The 12,368-nt window shown below is 38.0% G+C and overlaps 1 protein-coding gene across 10 annotated transcripts in view; it reads right to left on the minus strand.

Annotated features, from left to right (window-relative positions):
* Nucleotides 1-12,368, minus strand: part of ADGRL2 (adhesion G protein-coupled receptor L2) — a 387,257-nt gene that overhangs the window by 119,045 nt on the left and 255,844 nt on the right. For all 10 annotated transcript variants that reach the window (XM_069023029.1, XM_069023030.1, XM_069023031.1 and 7 more), the window contains one exon: nt 7,192-7,364. In XM_069023029.1, coding sequence (XP_068879130.1) covers nt 7,192-7,264 — 73 coding nt within the window. In that variant the 5' untranslated portion in view covers nt 7,265-7,364. The remainder of the gene's footprint in view (nt 1-7,191; nt 7,365-12,368) is intronic.

Raw genomic sequence — 12,368 nt, forward strand, 5'->3', positions numbered from 1 at the left:
CCCCCTGGGTTTCTCACATGTATGGGTTGCTCAGGCAACAGATGAAAAAAATTCATTTTGCTTCCCAACTAGTCTCTCCCACACATCTTTTATACACCAGGAAAACATCAGGGATTATCATACTAGTATAAATTGAGAAAACAAAAAGAATGAAACTTTCCCAATCACCTGGACTGGTCCAAGCTCAGAAGGAACAACCAGGGAATATCCCCTACCACTACCAACACTCTCATGTACACTTACATGGGTTGCCTTAAAGTCACTGGGACATGTATGAATTGTCTCCCTGACTGAAAGGAGCCAAAAGCAGAGCTAACATTCATACAGCTCCAGTTCTTTATACTTCAAATGAAAGCAAGGAGGTAGAGCTTTTAGAAACAGACAGAGCTTTAGCACAATTGGGTTTTGAGAGCCAATGGAGTAGTTTGAGACTTCCTGGAACAGCAGAAATGTGGAACGCCTTGCGCAAAAGGATTTTTTTCAGCTCCTACTGTCAGAAAGAACTGCATATTCAATTTATCATACTGTGTCTCTGGATTTCAGGTATGGCTCATCTACAGAGGCATACATACAAAATATATCCTGTGTTAAAAATGTAAAAAGTTTAGTATTCCTCAAAAAAATGAATTATGATTAGAAAAGTGTCCAGCATTCAGGAGTCTCATTTGAAATATCTACCCAAACATAATAAACAAAAAAAACAAAATCACAAGGAGCAACTATAAATATTCTTCTACAAAAAACAACACTGATGAGTAAAAATAACACCAGTTAACCACTGCAAAAGGCCAGACAATTTTTAAGTGTGTCTTCACCATTGTTAGGATCTCCCATACTATGAAGTGCCTTTGTAATGGGAGTATGGGTGGACAAGCCAAGAACTTCTCTCTGTGAATGGTTTTATCTCCTCTTCTTCATGTAACACAATCTGGAACACTATCACAAACATGGAAGCAGGCACATACATGAAACATATTTTAGAGCAATTCGTGTAAGTCCTTTTTCTGCCTTCATCCTACATATGCTTCCTGCTATCAAGACATCCATCCATGCAATATACAATTAGCACAGACTATTACTTTCTGTGCCATTTACTCACAGAGGTAGACCATGAGCATCCATGGATCTACTTGCAAGTATAAAACCCATTATGTGCTTGTAGAACTTGGCAACAAATATTAAATCTAAAATCATTATACTTTATGATAATTTTTATAATCTGATCATAAGGAGACTAAATGTAATAAGAAAGCCAGTGCTGAGGCACTCATTGATATCAGATGCTTCAGGCAATTATACTTCCATTTTACACTATGACCTGAAAGTACAATATAAAACAATGTTAAAACTATATAAAAATCCTTGTTACTAAGATGAGCAGCATTCTTCACTTGAAAAAAAAAAAAAAAATGACAAATAATTAAAGATTTTTAAAATACAACTCTTAATAAAACTAAATCATATATTGTCCCATATTCAGTAACAGAATACTAATAAAGCCTATTTGCTTTGTAAAAGACGTGTCCAAATTCTGGTACTGTGTTCCTGCAAAGGTCCCTTATAATAATAAACTAATCTAAAATATTCCCAGATTTATATTTAACAAAAAAAATAAAAAGCCCCTTAGGCAATGATGTCAGTGCAGGTCAGCTGAAGGTTAAGTCAATCCCCCTCTCATTGCAGTGGTCATCAGCACAGCTCACCTCGCCCACTGAGACCCACCACGGTTACAGAAACTAAAGTAAACCCCAGTAGAATCTTAGAGGGCTCTAAAAATACAGCATCTGCCCTTAGCACAACACACTGAACTTCTAACAGTTTACACATTACAGGGGTTTTTTCTTCTTCTGAATACAGAGCCCAACAACATGCAAAATCTCCCCTCATAAAGGAGAATGTTTTTCAGTAACTGAGAAGACAGCACATCAAAATAGTAATATTATTACTCATCTCATAGTAATTATGCATTTATACTCTTTTCTTTGCTTAAATTGTAAGACTCCTACATTAACACTTCCTAGCAAATTTTCATTTAAATGTAAGTACAGTATTTAAAATGGTTCTTCATGCATCCTTCTGCATGGTTCTTCTACATTTTAAAATAGTGGTGGTTTTGCTTTGGTTTCAAAAATGTAGTATTACAGCATGGAATCCTGCAGACCTCACTGCTCTGGGAATATATAAAAGGTTATTTCACTGCCAGCATGTTAAAGCATCTCTGGATTTTCCAGGCAGTCTGTCAGTCTCTATTTTCTGGAAATGCAGTTGAAAAGCTTAACAGACATTCTTCTTTAAGAAGAAGTTTGGTCTTGCAGTTTAGATCAATTCTCTTTTTAGAAGATATGTTGGGCCTCCCTCAGAAAAGAAGAGAGAGATGTGCCAGATAAGTATGCACCAGAAAATCCCACTGAAAAATGGCATGATCTTTCAGGACAGAAAACAGGACCCAGTGCAGCAGGTGCTTTCTTCAAAAAAATTCTGCATAATCTGCATTAACCAAGTAGGAAAACAAAAATTTGCTAAAGAATCCTAAACCATATCAGGTATACATGATATAAATAAAGATAGTATTAGGCTTATCTGACTGATGCTCTAAAGGGCAGGCAATACCTGTGTGGCCTTAGCACGCTGGGCATGCTTACAGATGCTTTGCAACCTCTGTAAACCAAGTAGTTCCTGCTAACTGGGTGCCTGACAGAGTTCTCACTGTGATAAATTCCCTGGCTAGAAACTAAATTAGTGCTCCTATTTGCTCTGGTGTGACTCCATAGTGGATTTCACTCCTTGCAGAACCTTAATCCACTAATTAACAGAAGTTGATTTCTACTCAAGTTCATGGTACAGGATTTTTATGATTTTTATCCTGGGCAAAATCCTACTAATACTCCCTAGTAAATGTGTAGGAAAGCTGACGTGCTTTTATAGTTTGCTCAGTACCTGTGCCATGTGCCTTAGACACTCCATGTCCGAGTGGCCTGGCCTGACAGGAAGGTGAAGAGCTGAAGTAATACACTAAAATAGAAAATATCTTTGTAGTGGCCCAGAGTACGTTATCTGAATTTAGTATGTCTTTTCTTTACTAAATGCACTAACATTGAATATGCACTTAAAACAGCTTCCAATTCAGCACTCAGCTCTTTGGCTGGCATAACTGGAATTTACAGGAAGATATACTTTTCAGTGTAATGCTCATTAAAACAAACATCCAGAAGCAAAGACAAGCTGGATTTCTTTAAATAACATTAATTCAATTTAGGAAAACAGAATTAAATAGATAATGAAAGCATGATGCTTCTTCCTTTGGACAAAGCATAGATAATAATTCATAATAAAATGAATTTAAATTGTATTAAACCTTGATTAAAATAGAATGCTAGCAAAGAAAATTATTTCAGCACTTCCCAAGCACTTGTGCTTTTCAAGCAGCAGAAGAGAATAAAAACAAACGGCATCAGAAGCTAGTCAAAAAGGTGAACTTTGTAAGCAAGATAAAGCTTAAAATACTGAAACCTGCACAGTCCAAAAGCAAATCTTCACCATAATGTTAAGCTCTGACATCTTTTTTTCATTTGCATATTAGTGTATCTGTCTTAACTTGCTTGAAGAGAAACCAATAATACGTATAATAAGCTTTCTACTCTGCTTTGCTATGGAAACAAGACGTGTGATCTCACTCTCTGGCTTTCTGTATTTTCTCAGATAATTTTTAACTTGTTAGATGATTTCACCCTTAGGAAGGGGGAAAAAAATGAGGGAAAAAAATAGGTGGTTTCAAAAGTAATTAATTTCCTAGAGTTTGTAGGAAACAGGTAAGTAAAGGTGCAGGACTCAGCTGCACGGGGCAGAGCAGGAAGCCCCTCCTGCAGACCAGAGCCATGACAGCGTGGGACAGACACAGGCTCTGGCACAGCACAGAGGGAGCTCTGCTCTGCCCTGGGTCCCCAGGCCACGCCTCACATGGCCACCTGCCCACGTCCAGCCAAACTGCTTCCCAAGGATCATCCTTTCAGTCTGCCTTTTGCAATAGAACCGTAGTTTGAAAGACATGCCTGTATAAAACATGCTAGAAAAAGGGACAGGAAACTTTCAGAAAAGAGATTAATATTCCAGCTCGTGACTTGAGCTTTTCTAGCCTCTTGTCTCTTCCTCATTTAGGGCCGCAGTGCTTGCTGTTGATGGCAGTAACAACAAACACAACAACATTGACCTGTTGTTGATCAGGTGCACCAGCAGTGTGTAATAACTCAGTGTGGTTTTCCCGCCCAGCTGTCAGCACTTGCCTGTTCCAGGTGAATTTTACCTGCAGGAATGGACTGTTTCAAGAGCAATCCCATCTGGACTGCATAGCCAGGAAAAACAAAAAGGAAAACCAAGACCTTCTTATCTGAAGATATGATTCCTGTTTGGATAGGCAACACTAAAAGAAAATTACAGCCTTCGTATAACTGTGCCTGCTTGCTAATTCCCTGGTGAGTTAAAGTTAAGGCTGTGAGAGTAATGAAGCCTTTTCTTGATTGGAAAATGTTTCATTATGTGAACAAATGAATCACTTGTCCATACCCAGGATCCTTTCCCCCCCCTTTGTCTCCATTAAACTGTACAAAACATTAAAATGTAACAGCAGGGAATTCAGCCAGGTTTTATCTCCCCCAGTAACTGTAACAACCTTCATGTATACATCAGATTTCTATAAAAAAACCTACGTTCCAAGCAAGAGAATTAAAGATTTTCTTATTTCTAGAAAAAGTTAGATGCTCTTATTTTAACCTTTGTTCATGTTCGTACTTCCAGGCATGAAGTGCTACTAAAGCATGTTATACTTGGCATCTCTTATTACTGAAGCAGAAGGCAATGTAATCTTGTGAGAAAGTGTAATAATGCAGTATTCATTTTTCTTCTGTGGCTGGAAGCCAACTCTATATTAATATTCATTTCCAGTATACAGAGCCCCAGTATTTCATTTATTTTAAGAATTTACAATTAATTTGGTATTATTCTGTTATCTGCTCCCAATTTCCTTCCCTGTTTCTTGTAGCTGAAAAAGAAGCCCTTGTATAGACTTTAAAAACGTAAATTCACAACTGAAGCATCAAAAGATTGCTACTGGCTACTAAAAGCAAGAAAAACAGGGACAGTACAAAATGAACTTGAAATATTGCAGATGACAATGACAATTAACTCTCTGCAAATGGCAAAAATTCCATCTGCAGAAGTTCCCAGTTGACTTTTTCCTTTCCAAACTCAGCAGATAAAACACTCTTTACAGCCTGCTGTTTGCAACCGTAATGGAACCACAGAAAGTTCACCTGTTTTCCTTTCTGCTTTCAAATGTTTTCAACCACCACAAAGAATTAAACTGCAAAGTACCAGAATGCATGTAAAATGCATTAGGTAGAGGGATTTGAAGCAATTGCAATAATAAAAAAAAAAAATAGTATTTTAAAACTTCAGAAAGAAATGCATAGATAGATGTCTCCACTTCCTACACCTTAGGTTTCACCTAGCGCAACCACTTTTGCAATGGAAGTGCATTTATAATTAGCACCAGTTATTACCAAACCAGCCAGTCATAAATCTTGTAACTCCAATCTCCTAATCCTCGTTTACCTTTCTTACCTCAGAAAGAGGCTGAAAAGGATTTTACCTTCCAGCTGTTTGTACTTACTTTCTTATAGCAGTAAGATTATAGCCAAGTCCACAGCCTGGACAGACACTGAGAGAGAAGCAAGTACAGCAGCTCCCAGATCAGGAGTCCCACCAAGGATGAAACCATCCGAGATGTGCACAGGGAAACGCCAGTTTCCTACTATATCCTGGCAATATTTAAGGAGGAGAGGGATGGGAAACTGACTGTGAAAGCTATTTAACTGAAATGAGACTTCCCCAAGTCCATGAAGACTCTGAGGACACACTCCCTGAGAGATGTGTATGTTCACACATGCAGATGAACAACCTATTCCAGCAAAGCTCGTCTGTCGGCACAACGCACAACCCGAGCTCTGCAAGCCTAGAAAGAAAGCTTAGGAAATTACACAGTGAGCGTGCAAAGCTGCATAAAACATTTGATCTTTTAATCTCGGGTTTTGTCATTTTTAGGGACTTTTCATTTATATAATAGTTCCTTTTTACTTATACAGATTTAGGAAAAAAAGAGAGGGGCAGGCAGGGTAGCTTTCCTGAAGTATTTCTGAAAATCTAGCCTTAAAATTCAAAGAATTTTGACAGAGTAAGCTGTGTATCTGCTTTAAAAGCTGGTGACATCATGACAAAGATGCAGCAAGGAAGTCTACATATTATATATCAACTACTGAATAATGTGAGATGGCATGGAGATGCTATTTTATTATTAAACCAATCTTTTCACCTGCAATCTAGTCAATCAAAATGCTTACACCCAAAAATAGCCTCAAGTTCTTGATGAATATTTGTAATTCAGAATTAATAAATAATGTTTTTCTGTTCATTCATTTGTGTTCCTCTGTTTATTAAAAGGGCTACAAGAACAGCTGTGGAGACAGACTAACTGGATGAAGTATAGTTTATGAAGAAAAACAGATAAAGAATAGATAATGCAACTTCTTTAAAAAAATCTTTTTCCTTCCTCATCTCTTAAATTTAACAGCTATTTTAAACACATTTGATAGCAGTGAAGTATTTTTTTCCTTTTTCTAAGAAAAGCAAAAATATTTTCAAGTAGATGCTATTTCTGTATGAACTTTGAGTGTTATTTCCTGAAATTCAACTTGCATAGCACTAATCTTAATGAAGTGTTTGCCATTTCATTTTCAGTGAGCCAAATTAAAAAAGTAAAATGGGTATTTCATTTAGTTGTTTTATATCACATCTAACATATGCATACATTCCTTTTAAATGGTTGTGCAATGAGAATAGATAAGGAAGGATAAGAAGGAAGAATCCAAAAATAAGGCACCAACCAATCAAGGCTATTAATATTTCACTTGCCTGAACGCTGTGTTTCAATTTCAACCTATCACACTACCAAACCCAAAAAATCTATTTTATTTTTTTGTCATTAAAAAGGGACAAGCTGAGTCTTATATATGAAACCTAGAATATGCTACAGATACATTTAGTTTTACATCCTCAAACTTCAAGTTACCTAACAGAAATTAATTGTACAGTCCATTTAACTCATCTGCAAACTCAAGTAAAAAATAAACTAAAGCTTACCTTCAGTACACTGCAGGACGCTGATAATGAGCAGAAACCAAAAACTTTGCATTCTGCAGCCAGAAGACACCATTATTGATCCCTGTAAGAATTTTCTTTGTATTCCTTAATGAATCCAGTTATAAAAGCCCAGGATCATCGAAACCAGTGGTCTGCATTATTCATCTTCATAGCTGGAGTAACAGAGAATTTGGAAGAAAAAGAGAAAAAAATCCATCAGTACCTGAACACCAATAATTTAGAATACCAAATTTTACTTCACACAGGGACGGAAGGTTTTAGTAAAAACTGACAGTACACCTGCATTGTAGCTGGGAATTTGGCAGGTTTCTGGGATGGAATCTCTCAAGGTCAATGATCGCTAAAGACGATGCCAAATAATGGTATGTGTTAAGGTTGAAAGTATGAGTGTTATTGATGTATTTGCACGAAGATGCAGGAAAAAAAAACAACTTGAGAACATTTTTACTGAATATAAGAAATTGGACCTGTAGATGAGTAGGCTATGCTTTTCTAACTCCACAAATCTGACACAACCTGCGTTTCTCTACCTTGAAGAACCATAGTAAAATTAACCTAGGGCACTGCCATATTTCTTGGGGATTTGAAACATGGAGTGGCTGAGAACAACACAGCAACTCCTCTCAGCAGGAAGGCTGAGCAGGTCTGCTCCCTGCCATGGTTCTGGCGTTGCCTTCCTGCTACACAAAGATTGCTCTTCTTGGATGAGAGAGGCAGTAACAGCTGCTTTGCTGAAAAAATACCCTATTTGGTGAGGCAGGCTCTTCATATGACTGCACAGTTAGCTGTATTTCTACACAATAAACATCTTCAGAGAAAAGGGAATAAACAATGGATGAGACCTTCGCCTGTCTTTAGACTCGGACAAGATTTGTCTCCTACTGAGAAATACAAACTGAACTGCTCCTGTAAACGACATACCAAAGGAAGAATTCTTAAAACTATCATTTGCATTTGAAAAATATAATTACAGTGATAGAGTGCAGTTGCTGTGCTAGAAGATTTGACAGCAGAGTGCTCCCTTTTGCTAATGACTCTACTCTCTCACCAGCCAGCTGAGTAACTACACACATCCTCTTCCATATCTCACTGTGTGAAGCTAGGTCATGCTTCAGCCCTGACTATTACAGAGTTTGGGAAGCTAGAGAAAAATTAACATCCATAAAAGAACAAATTATTTTTAAGTGGAAAACTGGCTCTACATTTTACAGATATGTGAAACAACTCTGGAGAACACTGAACACTGCAGCAATCATAGATGCAAAGGGCTGAGCCTGGTGTCACATTGGCTTGGTCTTTCCAAGACGAACAGGACTGAGTGGATGTATTGCTGACATATCTGAAATTAAAGTTACTTTAAAACCATGTAACAATGATGACTTAAAAATTTAAGTGGCAGGATCCAAGGGCCACTTATGATTCTTATGAGTACTAGAGCATGTTAAGGGCTTTAAAAATACATTTACCCTTTTGGCAAGGAGAAGTGGAAAGGATGAAGAGCACAAAATGCCAGGTACAGAAATTCTACAAAATGTTGATCATTTTCAGAAGTAGAAAGTGTATATTAGTCAATGCTAATCAATGATAAATTTGTTCCCTGAGCACACTAACAGCAACAAGACTGACACTCAGTTTTTTCCTCAAGGAGAGAAAGATGGGAATTAACAGAAAACATTATGGAACAATTTCTCCGGCTCTCAAGGAAGGCAGTGTATCTGTGGAGATTATTACATAGCCAAGCAGGTTTCTTTACTTGACTCCTCTTTAAGAGAACTGGGGCATCCCTCTCACAACACAAGTGTGCTTGTGATTCCTCACACAGGGAAATGAAAGAAAACGATATCTGAGACCATATGATTTTATGTTTATTGATACATAAAAATGAGCCCTTTTTCCAATTTCCAACTACAGACAGTGCTCTTCAGTCACAGGCACTTTTTTCCCCGCACATATTTCAGCGAGGAGCAGGCAACAGCGAACCGAGCGCAGGACGGCTAAAGCTTGGCTCTCCCTGGCACACGCCCTTGTGCCCTGAGGTACAAGGTGTGACCTTGATTTAGATAGTGATACACCACAACCCCAAAGTGATTATGAAGAGACAGTCACATTCCAGCTCTAGATCTTTTACATTGGGCTGAAACTCTTTTGCAACTAAAAGAAAATAAATCTAAAAGTCCGCAAAGGATGCACTGCATTCAGCAGAAATTAAAATTGCAAAGGAGCTCCTGCTGAGTTAAGAAGAAAAAATTGCCACCATGATCTCCAAAAAAAAGCCCTGGAGACAGTTCAGCTAGAAGCTTGGGACGAGTTTGGATTAATTTTTCACCTGTAGCACCCAAAGGAAAAATCATAAAACTATTTCACGCACACTACAGACTAATCAGCATAATTCAGTAAGCAATCAGAATAATCCAGGAGAATAGATGATGAATAAAAATGGCTAAAAGTGAAATTAAATCAGCCTTCTGATTGCTCCCAGTCTGTCCAGAAGATTTGGACTTCCTGAGACTCAAGTTTTATCATTATTTCTGTAACATATCACTGCGCTCCCAGATTTTGAGACATCTTTCCTCAAGTGGATAGTGACATACCTGTGCTTTATCATTCTCAAAGTCATTACTTCCTTGCAGGCCTTTTTAAATTGGAGGGGGGAGGAAAGAGTTATGTTAAAAATAAAAACAATAATCAAAGCATCACTTGCAGTAAGACCCAGCATCTCCCTAGGAAACAGTTGCAAAATGTATGCCAAATACTTTACTTTTTTTTTTTCAATTGAGTAAGAGCTCTTGACCTTCTAAACCGACTTAGCTACTTTTATAAGGACCTACAGTTTCTGAAAACATATTGATGTCTTTGTAACACCAAAACCAGCAGAAATTATTCAATTAAGAAGAAATTGTGAGCATTTTAAAGGACAAATTTAAGTGTTTTGTGTAATATATTGTTCTCTTTAGGTTGCTGTAGCCTACAGACATAGAATTTAACTCAGTGTGCTGCTGCAAAAAGAATTCAAAATAAACTAACCAGCTCCTACGAGATTATCAGTAACACATGTTTATCTAAAAACCCAAGAAAAAATGAAATAGCGTTTGAAAACTGATGCAATAGAGTTTGAGGTTTCTTCTTTTCTTTTGAATAAGTTAACATTTTCATAGCAAACAAATTTTAATGGAGCCTCCGTATTTGAGAAACTCTGTGTGGCTCCAAGTAAAAGAACAGTGCAGTTCCAACTATTCATCAGCATAACAAAAGCTAAATCTCAGAAAGGCATCCAGACATGAGCTGGAGCCAGAGAGCACTCGGACTAAAGACACTGCTGTCAGCCACATCCTTCTGACCATCCATCTATCAGTGATGCAGAGACTGGCGGTGGCATCTCACAACAACAACAAATCCCAAACCAAACGAGTAGAAGCAGGAAAAGACATATTAAGTTACTTCTTTGTAAACAGAAAAAGGAGACCACAGCGAGTGGCTGTCCTGTGCAAATAAGTTATTTCCCCTCAGACCTTAATAAACCTTTTCTCTGCATGGCTGATTGCTTCAGCTTGTGGGTGGGGCAGAGAGAAACTCCCTAGAGCAAAATCTTGCTTGAATTTCAGAGTGCAATAAAAGCTGCCCAGAAAATTTCAGTTGTAACTTAAATCCCTACCTCTGGGCCATACTGCAATCTCCCACAGGAAAAAAACCAACCCCCTGCTGGAAGTAGAGTGGTTCACCTTGTTAAGATTCTTCTCTTATGCACCCTTAAAGAAGGCTAGATCAGGAATAGAAATGTTAATGTTCAAACCTGTAACACTGCAAAGGTACACGGCATCTCTTCCTACTGTATTCCTAAGCTGTGCTCCAAGTCCCCAATATCCTGGTGCCCCCGCCTCAATTCCTTGTTCTTCTGTGCTTCTGAAACTTCCTACAGACAGAACATGACCGCTGCAGAATACATGCCACTGCTGGCCATCCCTCTCCCCGCAACATTGCTCAAGAGCACCCCAGAGATAAGAGAAAGCTGCTCCAAGCGTGCTCCTTGAAATACTTTCATCTTTGAAGAGAAAGACCTCTAAAGGACTGCTGCGTCCCAACTCTACTCTGTTTAACCTTCCCAAGGATTTATGTTCAAAAGCCAAAAAAGGGTCTTTTAAGAGCTTCCGGACAACTGACACGGCATGCTCAAAAGCTGCCTTTTCCCTCCTGTTCTATCCAGCTTTTCAGGCAATTAAGACAAAGGAGAACACAGAGATCTTTCCAGCTAAGCAAGGATGTTTTCTTTAGCTAAAAGTCATTCAGACTAATGCTGATGTATTTTAGAGTATAGTGCTTAATTTTCTAAATAATTTTAGAAACACCACAGAGCACTTGCAACCTCAGTGAAGCTTTAACATCCCTATTACAGAAACAAAATTTATACTAGCTTTAAAGATGATGAGGCACAGGGAGGTAAGGAACATCAGGCGTAGCTGCACAACTCATACATGCCAAGGAACTAGCAGGACCAGGCAGTCCTTTCTATAAATCCTGTGTGACCTACCTTGCCATACATGCAGCACCCCCACTGCCTTTCATAACCCAGTTTATGAAACTAAGTAATTCTGTAATATATATGAGCCATTCTGCAGAGGAAAGGAGGGGCAAGAGAAGGCAAGGGTGAGTAGATATATACTTGTACAATATAATAGACTACTTAGTCTCCTGAGAAATCATGTGTCCACGTGCTTTCCCATCATGAGGCTTTCCCAATTTAAAAAAAAAAAACAGAAAGTCAAACTTCCCATAATCTGTAGCATAAGAATTTAATTAGTGAAGTGTGATTAGTAAAACTGTCTAAGCCACATTAGTAAAATACTCGAATGAGACTAATACTGTTTATGATCCAAGAGCTACTGTTTTCTTCATATCAGCAGTGAGATCCAGCTCTAGTTTTCAACATTGAACACATCTTCAGATGCATTCAGTAAGAGTTATTCCTAAGTTTTCAATATGCTTATTCAAAAACTGATTTACATTAATAACTACACGTTAGTGCTACAGTACCAGATTGTAGAAAATCTGGTTATGAGTTTTAGCTATGAGACCTTACAAAAAAAACTCCTGATGACAAGCAAGACTATGTGCTGATCTAGTTAGCCTCCTTCTACTACCTATGGTAAACAATGCCTGAT

Source organism: Aphelocoma coerulescens, chromosome 8, assembly GCF_041296385.1.
Source record: "Aphelocoma coerulescens isolate FSJ_1873_10779 chromosome 8, UR_Acoe_1.0, whole genome shotgun sequence".
In the NCBI taxonomy this organism is placed as follows: domain Eukaryota; kingdom Metazoa; phylum Chordata; class Aves; order Passeriformes; family Corvidae; genus Aphelocoma; species Aphelocoma coerulescens.